Source organism: Sapajus apella, unplaced genomic scaffold (genome assembly GCF_009761245.1).
Source record: "Sapajus apella isolate SASKATOON/1434 unplaced genomic scaffold, GSC_monkey_1.0 scaffold54, whole genome shotgun sequence".
NCBI classification, from domain to species: Eukaryota; Metazoa; Chordata; class Mammalia; order Primates; family Cebidae; genus Sapajus; species Sapajus apella.
The window spans coordinates 2,585,778-2,598,158 of NW_022436994.1; the positions used below are offsets into that span (position 1 = coordinate 2,585,778).

Genomic DNA, 12,381 nt, shown 5'->3' on the forward strand with positions numbered 1-12,381 from the left:
CAAGGAAGGAGGTTTCGTTTGCTTCTGTTCACAGGGGAATCACTGTTCCTGAGCTACTGCAATCCTGGTACACAGTAAGGAGTCCTTGCCCTCTTACTAAATGTGTCTGTACATTCCAGATAAATATTCTTTTCCATAATGTCATTGATCAACCACATTACTCTGAGATAGTGCTATGAATTACCAGGTAAGCAATCTCTCTATTCCATTTCTGACCCAACCTCACATCCTGTCTTCTCAAACCTCACACAGTCCCCCCTGATACTCATGAGTCACATAAAAATCCCCACAAACCTTCACTTCTACAACTGTTTCCATCACCTGCCTGCCCTTCTTCGTCTTGCCTGTGCCCTGCCCCTCAGCAAAGCCACTTTTTCTTGTCCTCCAAGACCTTCATGACTTGGACAATAGTGTAGACACCGTTCTTATTCGCATTTACTCCCTATCCTTTCTTAAAAGAAAATCTAAAGACAAAGTAAAATTCCTCCAGCAGTCTTACTGCCTGCTTCAGTTCACAACCTGGTATTCCTAGTGGCTTCTACATTCCCTGCCTCCAAGCCCACTGATACAGTTTGGATGTGTGTCCCCTCCAAATCTCATGTTGAAATGTAACTATTGATGTTGGAGTTGGGCTTGGTGGGAGGTGTTGGATCCCAAGGTGGAGTTCTCATGAATGGCTTGGGGCCATCCCCTTGGTGATACATATTAGCTGGTCATTTATAAAGACTCTGGGACTTCCCTGCTCTCTCCTTGCTTGATACCTCTCTCCATGTGAGGTGCCTGCTTACCCTTGGCCTTCCGCCATGACTGGAAGCTTCCAAAGTCCGCCCCAGAAGCCAGTGCCAGCACTACACTTCCTGCATAGCTTGCAGAACAAAAATTAAACTCTTTTCTTTCTAAATTACCCAGTCTCAGATCATCCTTCATGCCAATGCAGGTAGACTAACACACCCTCCCTTCCTTCCATCTCCCATGCAGTTCAGGCTTCCCACTTGCAACACTCTAAAACAATTTCTCTTTTGAAATGAGGCAAGGAATATCTCTTCTCAAAGGCAGCCACCGTGGTAGATAAATTCCACGCTCTGGAATCCTCAGTGTCCCTGCTGCTCCTGGATTTTCTTCTACCTCATGGCTCTTGGTTTTGAGGGTTCTTCTTGATCCACTCTCAAGTTTAAAAATGTTGGCGTACTGTAGCCTTCACCCTTGCAATTCTGTCTATATTTTCTGTGTAAGTGATCTCATGTAGCCCGCGGCATTAAGGACCATTTCGGTATTATAAGGAATTTATATGTTCATGACTCCCAAACATATTTCTCCAGCCTCAAACCCTCCGGTGAGTTCCAGGATTATGTTTTCAATAGCACCGTTCACAGGACCAGCAGCACAGCAATTGCGTTAGTAGCTGTAGCAAACACACCCTGAACAAAACTCCTGATTCTTCAGGTAGTTTCTCCTCTTGGTAGTGCCCATCCTGATAAATGACACTATCATCATCCAGTTTCTTGAGCCCATATGCTCAAACTATTGGATCCTTCCCCCTTCCCAGTGCTGTCACCTAGGGCACTAGCAGGTCCCACACTATCTTTTAGGTCAACCCCAAACTTGCCTGTACCCTTCCAGATGCACCACTTGCCTCTCAGACCAAACCATCCTCATGGCTTGCTTGAAATAGTGTACTGATCTCCGGTGCTTTCTGTTTCCATGGTTGTAGCCAAAATCGTGTTTTTAAAAATATCAAAGAGATCATAAGACTGTCCTCTGCTTAACACTCCTGGTTTTAGAATAAACGCTGTTCTCTGGTCCCAATGTCTAGCAGTATTCATCACAGTCTATTTTGTAACCTCGTATCTTCTCTCACCAGTCTCCAGTTCTACTGGGCTTATATTTGGACTTCAGTTAAATGGAAATTATCCCCCATATCCTTGCCCTTGCCTGGAACACACTTTTCCCTTTGTTTTGGAGTAAAAAGCTCTTTTGTTATTATTATAAATATGTAGATTTTGTGCAGAGAAATGTTTTTAATAAGATCAAATATTTAACCATACAACCTGGGCAATCTAACAATCCAAAGTGGAAGGCATGGAGAAAAAAGCAAGCCTTCCTGAAATGCCTCTTTTCAGAGGAAGGGCATGAAGAAGGGCAAGGCGGAGAGGACCAGCAGGGCAAAGCTGAAATCAGCAGCTGCTGGGGTGGCAGGGAGCGCGAAGGCAAGATTGTGGGCATGCAGGCGGGGCCGGGGCGGGATTCTTGATAACGCGGGGTCAGCGTCCCATGTTGGGGGACAGCAAGGATGAGCAGGTGGAAGTAGATACGGGGACTTGAGTCTCAGAAGGTGGGGGGGGCAGGGCCGAGATTCTCAGGGGCCGAAGGGGCCGGCGGACTGGGCGTCCTGGAGGGCGACGGAGACCGAGGCGCAGCTGCCGCAGGCCGGCGGCCTGGCCTCCCAGAGCGCCCACACCGCGGACGGGGCGGGCTGCACCAGCACCAAAGGCCGCGCGTCGTCGAAGACACCGAGGCTCCAGGAGCCGAGGCTGGGCTTCAGAGGCCCTGGCCTGGGCACGAAGGACGCAACCGCTCCGTTTTTGGTCAGCGGCTTGAAGGCGGAGGGCCGGGGCTGCGGGTTCCGCCTGCCGCCCTTGCTGCCTGGGGCCTGCACCCCCAGCGGCCCGCCCATCGTGGCGCTCCCCCTGCGGCCCGGGCCGAGCGCCGTCAGCTGGGTCTCCGGGGTGCAGGGGTCGGCGGGCTCCTGGGCGGCGGGGTGGCCTGCGGGGTGGGCTTGCATTCCTGGGGACCCCCAGGGGCTCTCGGGGTGCTCGGGAGGGGCGGTCCTGATGGTCACCGGGCTCCAGGTGCCTCCTGGGTTCGCGGCTCGCCACGGCCCCCGCTTCGTGCAGTCCTCCCCGGCGCAGGCGGGGTCTCGCCGCGGGGCAGTGTCCCCGGGCCGGGCCGGGCGGCTGCAGGCCTCGGGGATCCCCCGCTGGGGCTTGGCGGGGTCCCGGCGGGGCCGCAGCTCGGGGAGGCGGGTGCTGGGTGCCGGCCGCCCCCACTGGACGTACTGAACGGGGCCCGGAGTCCGGGACGGCGGTGGCCGCGGGCTCCGGCGACCCCGGGGGCAGGGCGCGGGCGGGGGCCTGCCGGGGGAGCTGCTCATGGGGGCCGCCGGGGCGGGCCTTGCCGCGGGGTTCGCCCTCCGGACGCTCCCGAGGTCTGCGGACTCGGCCGGAGCTGCAGCGCCCGCGGCTGGGGACCGTTGGCCTCTGGGCGCCTGGAAGACACGTGGGGCGCGGGGGCGGGACCCTCCACTCGGGCGCCGCGTGCGGGCCGCGAGCCCGGACACCCAGCCTGCAGGGGGACAGGAGGCCCCAGCCTCGCTCCCTCCGATACCAGCAAGTTTGTCTCTAGAGAGAGGGGCCTAGGAGCTACCAAGGTCTCATCGCCCTCCTCCTCTGCCCTCCCCCCTTCTCCCCCTCCCCCCGCTCCCCCCTACTCCCCCCTACTCCCTCTCCGCCCTTCTCCCCCTCCCCCTGCTCCCCCTCCCCTCTGCTTCCCCTCCCCTCTGCTTCCCCTTTCCCTGCTCCCCCTCCCCCTGCTCCCCCTGCCCCTGCTCCCCCTGCCCCTGCTCCCCCTCCCCCTGCTCCCCCTCCCCCTGCTCCCCCTCCCCCTGCTCCCCCTCCCCCCTGCTCCCCCTCCACCTCTCCCTCTTGTGATGTCCTTCATATATCAAATAATTCACCAACTTGAAGTGCAGAATTCAATGGGTTTTATAGCACAACCATCCATGCGTGCCCATCACCGTAGCAAATCAGAAAAAATTTTCATCGCCTCAGGAAGAAGCCCGTACCTTGTAGCTGTCACCTTCCTATCCACCTGTTCTCTCAGCCGCGACAACCAGGAATCCACTTTCTGTTTCTGTAGACTTCCCTCCTGTGGGCTCTCCTGTGGCATCACTTAGCATGACGATTTCCAGATTCTTCCTTGCTGGGACCTGTACATCCTTCCTTTTCATGTCCAATAAACGATTCCATTGTATGGATATGCTACACTGGTTTAGCCTTTCATCAGCTGATGGACGTTTGTGTTGTTTGCACGTTTGGGCTTTTGTCATAGACATTGGTGGACAAGATTTTGTGCAGACCAATATTTCCATGTCTATGTAGTTGGGAGTAGAATTGCTGGGTCTGTGGTTAGTCTATGTTTAACTTCTTGAAGAACCACCAGACTGTTCTTCGCCTCTATACCGTGTTGCGTCCTCACTAGCAATGTTGCTCTATTTTATACCTGACATTTAGAAAGATAATGTATAATAACACCTGCAGAAAACTGCAGATAGTCTATTGACAGAAGGGCATTCTCTTTCATTATCATAAAAACGAACATAACTCACTGAAATGCTTTCAAGAAAAACGACTGGTTTTGTTTTAGTAAATAAGATACATGTTTTATTCTTCTAGAATGGCTATTAATGCCACATCTTGCAATTTACCTTTTAAGGAAATGGTGATTGTACACCACAGCTTATGTTTGAGAACTGACAATGATTATTTTGTGTAGACTCCTATAATTTTAAACTTTTATACATTCATATATAGATTTTCTTCCCTTCAGACATTAATGCAGTTTTTTCCATTTTTAATATCTGTGTATATAGGAGAATGATTCACTTTTGTAGCTACCAGGTGAAAAGATCTGCCTACAAAAACATTATTTGAAGGCTACTGGGCAGTTGATTACAGCGATCACATTTGGAGGTCTGTTCAAGGTTGTGTAAGACAAGCTGCTCTGGAAAGCCTCTCAACAGCGTTGCAGAAGGCAACACCTCAGTGGTTCCAATCATAGGAGCAAAAAGTAGCCACTGACAAAATTCCAAAGCCAATAATCCACAACAGGTTTTCTTTTGGGATTTGAGAGACAAGCAAGTGAATGATGAGTACACTAAAAAAAATGCTTAATGAGGCCAGGCGCGGTGGCTCACGCCTGTAATCCCAGCACTTTGGGAAGCCAAGGCAGGCGGATCATGAGGTCAAGAGATCAAGACCATCCTGGCCAACATGGTGAAACCCTGTCTCTACTAAAAAAATACCAAAACTAGCTGGGTGTGGTAGCACGAGCCTGTAGTCCCAGCTACTCGGGAGGCTGAGGCAGGAAAATTGTTTGAACCCAGGAGACGGAGGTTGTAGTGAGCCGAGACCGCACCACTGCACTCCAGCCTGGCGCCTGGCGACAGAACAAGACTCTGTCAAAAAAAAAAAAAAAAAAAAAAAAGCTTAATGAGAAATCTCTACTAAGGTTTTGTAGTTCAGAAAGGGGCTGATAATCAGGGAAGGAAGGCGCTGTCAGCCAAGAGGAGCAGCAGGGAGAGAGCCCCAGGACTTTCCATTCACTGGCTCATTCATTTTCATTCTTCCAGATTCCTTAAGTAAGAATCCTCCAGTATAAGATTTTGAAAACAAATTCACTATGCTGTAACTTTCTCCTTAATAAGACATTTCTTGATAAGGATGACAATAAAGTTTATAGCTAAAAAGCCTCTTTAGATGGTATTATCATTGGAGTGGACAGTTAATGCAGTGGGGGTCTAGATTTTTTAAAATGTATGTTTTCTTAATGTCTACACCGTTCTCCATGTCTTATTTGAAGTACAACCCAATGGGAGTCATTTTGGTTTGCTTTTGGTTAAAGACCCTTCAAAATCTCACAGTCTCCCTGCTGGTGAAGTGCGGGCAGCCATAAGTTAGTAGTCAAGTCTAATTATACCTTCCCAGGCAAAGGTGAATAGCTATTTCACAGACATTCAACATGTCTGTTTCTTTTCCTTTTCACACGCTAAGAGACAACTGCTTTCTTTTGGTTAGGTAATATTAGAGATTGAGGTAGAACAGTAGTTTTCAGTTAGAGACGACTTTGCTGTACCTGTACCCTCTCACCCCCCCCACCCATCTGAGGCCATTAGAGAGGGTCTGAAGCTGAGGCTGCGCAGGCACTTGGGTGCACTGCTGGCGTCTAATGAGTGGAAGCCTGAGGCCCTGCTAAATGGCCTACTGTGCTGAAAACACACTCCCACAACACAGAGTGACTGGCCCAAAAAACATGAGCATGCAGAGATTGAGAAACACCTCTTCATACCCTTCTGCTAAAGTTATTAAATTACATAACAACTGAGTTATGTTTATCAAAGCTAATGCATTAACATTAGCTTCCATCTGTTAAGTAAACTCCAGTCTGTATTTGGATTTCACTGGTTTTTATTTTTCTTTCTTTCTTACTTTTTTTTTTTTTTATATTTTTTGAGACAGAGTGTGTCTCTGTCACCAGGCTGGAGTGCAATGGCACCATCTCGGCTCACCGAAACCTCCACCTCCCACGTTCAAGCCATCTCTTGCATCTGACTCCCGAGTGGCTGGGACTACAGGTGCACTCCACTACACCCAGCTAATTTTTGTATTTTTAGTAGAGATGGGAGTTTCACCTTGTTGGCCAGGATGGTCTCAATCTCCTGAACTCATGATGTACCCATGGTGACCTTCCAAAGTGCTGGGATTATAGGCATGAGCCACCACGCCTGGCCTGGTTTTTGGTTTTTCTTTGAACTCACTTTTCTTTTCTAAGAACTAATCGTCTTCAGTCTCTTCTAATCTGTGAGACTTGCTCAGTCTTTTCATATGTCCCATGATCTTGATACTTTTGAACAATACTGAACAAGTATTTTCTAGAAATGCTCAGTTTTTAAAAACTTATTTTTAGCACTCTAATTATTTATTGTTTACCTGTCAGCCAAATTATCCATTCAGATAGTTTAAAATGCTAAATCACTATAAATTCTTATTGAAAAGACAGCACATCTCTGCCATTTATCCTATTTTATTACCCAGAAAAATCTGGCTTCATGGTTTTCCATGTTTTTAAGCTGATTTTCTTTCCCTGAGCACTGCTGCCTATGCATTAGCTCTTTCTGTCCTCTGTGGGTCTGTTTTGCCTGAGCTCTGAGGTCTTTACATTTTCTCATGTTTGTAGAGCTGATAGCTTCATTATGTTCAATAACTTCGTGCTACATTTTGATCATAATTTTCTTTCCTTCGGACACATTTTTTACTCAGCACTGTTTTTGATAAACATTTAAAAAACAACTTTATTGAGACATAATTCTTATGCCAGACAATTTACTCATTTAAAGTGCACAATTCAGTCCCTTTTAGTATATTCACATATATGGTCAGCCATCAGCCAGGTAAATCGCAGTACCTCTTCATTTCAAAAAGAAACCCTGAGCCCTGTGGCTATCACACAGTACCTCTCCACCCCATTCCCAGCCCCAGGAATCACTAATCTACTTCCTGTCTCCGGATTTCTGTATTGTGCACTTTTATATAAATGGAATTATATAACATGCATTATGTTGTGACTGGCTTCTTTCGTTTAATACGGTAATTTTAAGGTTATCTGTATTGTAGCAGGTACTTCATTCCTTTTAATGTGCAAAATATGTTTCAATTCATGTTTATACCATATTTTGTTTATTCTTTTGTCCACTGATGGATATTTGGTCTATTATGAATAATGACATTCTAAATATTCATGTATGAAATTTTTTGTAGATAAATATTTTATGTTTGAATTATACACAGTAGTAAAACTTCTGAGTCATTTGATAACTATACTTAATCATTTAAGAAACTGCCAGACCTTTTCCCATACTGGGCATATGATTTTACATTCCCACCAACATGTATGAGAGTTCTGATTTCTCCACATTCTCACCAATGCTGATTATTATCTGACTCTAGGATTCTAGCAATTCTAGTTTGTGTGAAGTGGTATCTCATTGTGGTTTTGATTTGCATTTTGCTAATGGCTAATGGGGTGGAACATATTTTCATGTGTTTATCGGATATTGGTATCCCTTCCTTGGAGAAATGTCTAGTCAGATTTTTTATTCATTTTTTAATGGGGTTATTTGTATTTTTATTGAGATTTAAATGTTCATTAAATATTCTGCTTACAAGTTTCTTATGAGATACATGAGATTGCAAATACTCTCTCCTGTTCTGCGGATTGTCTTATTTTCTTTAAAGTAAAATATTTTTTTATATTTTGATAAAATCCAATTTAAAATTTTTGGTCATGAGATAGACAGATAGACAGATAGATAATGACTTACTTGGGACGGCTTACCTTGGAAGCTATGAAATCAGTTCTAGGTAAGCAGTACAGATACTGAGATTTTTCTGAGCTCATTTATGATATTTATCAAAATGAAAGAAAAAGTATGTTTGCCTGAGAACCAAAGCAGGCGTACATTATGACTATGACTTGTGGGTTCCTTAAAAATGTAATAAAATTATGTTTATGAGTGTGCTAATGTGTGTGTGCATGTGGTGTGTGTGTGTGTGTGTGTGTCCCCACTTCGTCCTCATAGGCCATTCGCTGTTTAGACAATAAACTTCAGAAATCTGCATCTATCCCAACTCCTCTCTTTATTTTAAGGGGTCTGGGAGGAATATTTCAACTGGTTCTGCAGCGAGGAATAAAGATGCTTATTGTTCTAAAGTTTGTCATAGAATACCCCATGACTCTTTATTTGTTCACTCTGATATTTTTCTGGATTTTATTTTGATGTTGACTCCTGTGCATTTTCCTGTATGCACATTCATGAGTGCACATTGGTAAGGATTCATCCTCTTCTTTTTCTCTCATCTGGGAATTCCATAAAGTATCTGATCCACTGATGATCCCACGTCATTTTCCAATACTGCTATCAATATACTATTTCCTTAAATTTCTCACATTCCATTTTAAGAATATTATAGTCAATATGGAGTTCAGTTTATGTTTCCTTTAAAAATATTTTAGCTTCTATATTGTAATTGGTTACAGTATTACAATAATTTTATAGACCAGTAATTCTCAAACTTACAATACGTGACACCACAGTCACCTGGAAGAATTTCTGAACAGACCATTCAGACCCAGGCCTATGAGGTCTGGGTAGGTCCCAACAACCTTCATTTCTAATATCTTACCAGGTAATGCCATGGTGCCTACGTAGGGACCAAACCTGGAGAACCGCTGCTGTAGCTTTCATTGTCTGTCTTCTGGTTACGATCTGAAATTTGTGGGAATCGAATGAATTTAAGTTACATCTTAAAGGAACAGAATATAATTTGACATCTAAGTTATACTTGGTGTTGTTTCTGTTATTTGGAAAAAAAGTTAAGATTTTTGAGCACCATTTCACAACATTTCATGTTCGCTTAAATCAACTGGAGGTGTTAGGATGTCAATATTGATTCAGTAGGTCGGACATGTGGCCCCAAATTCTCCATTTCTAACAGCTCAAAAGGTGATGAAGTACCAGTAATTTTTTTTCAGGATTTTCAATTACTTTTATTTATTTTATTTTATTTTTTTCCCATTTATTTATTTTATTGCATTTTAGGTTTTGGGGTACATGTGAAGAACATGCAAAATTGTTGCATAGGAACACACATGGCAGTGTGATTTGCTGCCTTCCTCCCCATCACCTACATCTGGCATTTCTCCCCTTGCTATCTCTCCCCAGCTTCTCACCCCCCACCCTCCCTCCCCTATTTCCCCCCAACTGACCCCAGTGTGTAGTGCTCCCCTCCCTGTGTCCATGTGTTCTCATTGTTCAACACCCGCCTATGAGTGAGAACATGTGGTGTTTGATCTTCTGCTCTTCTGTCAGTTTGCTGAGAATGATGGTTTCCAGGTTCATCCATGTCCCTACAAAGGACCCAAACTCATCGTTTTTGATGGCTGCATAATATTCCATGGTGTATATGTGCCACATTTTCCCTATCCAGTCTATCGTTGATGGGCATTTGGGTTGGTTCCAGGTCTTTGCTATTGTAAACAGTGCTGCAATGAACATTCGTGTGCACGTGTCTTTATAGTAGAACGATTTGTAATCCTTTGGATATATACCCAGTAATGGGATTGCTGGGTCAAAAGTACCAGTAATTTTGATCATAACCTGGGTGCATGTTAGAAATGCAGGACCTCAGGCACCATCCCAGACTAATTAAATCAGCTGCTGCATTTTACTAAGATACACAGGTGGTTCATATGCATTTTAAAGTTTGGGGTGCACAGGTCTAGAAATAAAATTGCACATTAGAATGACGTGCAAACACCCATGCCTTGCTTTTCTGATTTAAATAGTCTGTAGAGCTCTCCAGCAGATGTGATTGTCAGCCCGGTAGAGAGGCACTGGGCTAACTGGGCTGGCGTGTGCACAGGGCCTTCTGCAGACTCTGTCATGCCATTTAACCAGCATTGGTGAGTCCATATACCCAGCGTGCAATTGCTTCCTTCCATTCTCCCCTATGCTCCCCTCTTCCTAAGACTCGATTCTTGGAGAATTGTGCTTCTTTTGAAAAAGACCCCACCTTTGATCAAGAAAATGACATTGATCTGCTCTTCTACTATATAAGGTGAATAAATTTCAAAAATGTAATAAGACCCAAAGTGAGGCTCCTATTACCAGACCATAAAGCCAGCACTGAACACAGTAGGTGGCGTATGTGTTGCCAGTTAAATGCTTATTGACAGAATATTTCCTGCAGTGTGGAATGATTCAACTTTCACTCTTCATTCATAAACTGTGCTTCTGTAAGAAAATTTAAAAAGACTTGTGCTTCTGGTGAGTGTTCTAGAGAATAATTTCATGTCATTGCATTCTTTCTAGATTGAGCTCCTATCATGCATTCAATATTTTGCTACACACACACACACACACACACACGAGACAAAATGTGTGGTTGCTGCAGTCCTGTTCAGATATAATTCTATAATCAAAATTTTCAGGCCATAGAATGAAAATAGAGGTGACATTTTATGCTGCACTATTTCCTCCCAAAAATGAAAGTTTTAAGGGCAAAGATTATGTCTCTTGAGTGCTGCTGTATACAGTATCTTTCCTGCCATGGATGCTCCACACTTGTTAAATGAGAAATTCACCCCAAGGTTCTGTAAGTGAGAATTTTGATCAGCTCACTGAAAATGAATACAGATGACAGAGTCGATAGCTGTGACAGGCCCTGCCTGGAAAGCAAGGATCCACACGCACAGCTGACTGAGCTGCAGCTAGTTATGTTCTTGTAACTATCCCGGATCCGTAATTCAACGTCTCACAGCTTGCATAAGATTTATCAGACAGAAAACAGTAATTACAAAGACATAATGAAAGAGTGATTTCCAGGGAAAGCTCTTTGGCGTACTAGACGGCACAGTAGGAAACGTATTTTTGTAGTTTTTAAGAAGGAGGAACGCCACAGGTAATGGCATGACGGTGTGTTCTCTTTGGCAGATGGATCTTCTTTTCTTAGGACATTTCAGGTAGTCTTGGGTTCAAATGAAATTGGAATAAAATACATGTTATTCTAACATGTATTAAAAATAATGAAAATAGAGAAAGATCAACCTTCACAAAGCAAGCATGTTTCTTATTTTGGCTTTTAATAAACATCCTCGTGAATGGCTCATTTGATTTGAAAACAATCCTCTCCTTCAGGACCCAGCATGGTGTCTGCCTGGACCACATCTAATTATTACATCAGTAAAGTCACTCTCTACAGAAAAGATCATGGAAATTAACAGATTAGATCATGTAAAAACTTGAAGGTTCAGTAATCTGGGCCAGGCTGTGTTTTGTCATGATCAGGTTAATGTTGACAAAGACAAGCAACGGAATAAAGATAGGCAAAACTTTCTGGGTTTATGGTTATGTCTAAATGTAACTAAATAGGTGACTGAACATGGAGGTGTTGGCTATGATGATTCAGTTTACTACAGGTCATCTTGAATGCCAACATCCTTAATATTGTATTCTTTGCAGAAAAAAATTTATTCAGCAATTTCAGGTCAGTGCTATTTGCTAGGAAACTGATCAAGCTTTGTTGACCAGAACAAATCCATTTGGAAAAAGAATTCCATTTAACACATAAATTCATACAATCAGTTTTCTTTTTCATGCTCAATTGGAATACTAGTTTGATTAGCATACTAGTTTGATTAGGGGATAAATTATTTGAATCATGTTTTCAGGTTAACTTTTGTTTTATTTTTTCAATGAAGAGAGCAATATGTTTGTATATTTATGTAAAAAAGAGAGGCATTTTATACATTTTGGAAGATACGTAGTGAAAGTGCCTGACTCCCGATTCTAAATAAAAGTGATAAAATATAGCTATAACTTAGAATTATAATATTCATAAAATTTATTTGACTTTGCATTATTACTGGAAAGTACATTCATTAAAAAAATTATAGTGAGTTTCAACCAAACTCTTACAGTATGTTTTGAATGAACTAAAATGTATCATACAAGACATATATTTTATGGAAATCTACCAAGAAGTATAC

At 43.8% G+C, this 12,381-nt stretch overlaps 1 protein-coding gene across 1 annotated transcript; it reads right to left on the reverse strand.

Moving 5' to 3' along the window:
* Positions 1-2,011: 2,011 nt before the first annotated feature.
* Positions 2,012-8,232, reverse strand: POM121L12 (POM121 transmembrane nucleoporin like 12). Its single transcript, XM_032244471.1, has 2 exons — positions 8,156-8,232; positions 2,012-3,398 (listed from the first exon to the last, which is right to left on the reverse strand). The coding sequence occupies exons 1-2, from the start codon at positions 8,230-8,232 to the stop codon at positions 2,357-2,359; spliced, it is 1,119 nt and encodes a 372-aa protein (XP_032100362.1). The 3' UTR covers positions 2,012-2,356.
* Positions 8,233-12,381: the final 4,149 nt, after the last annotated feature.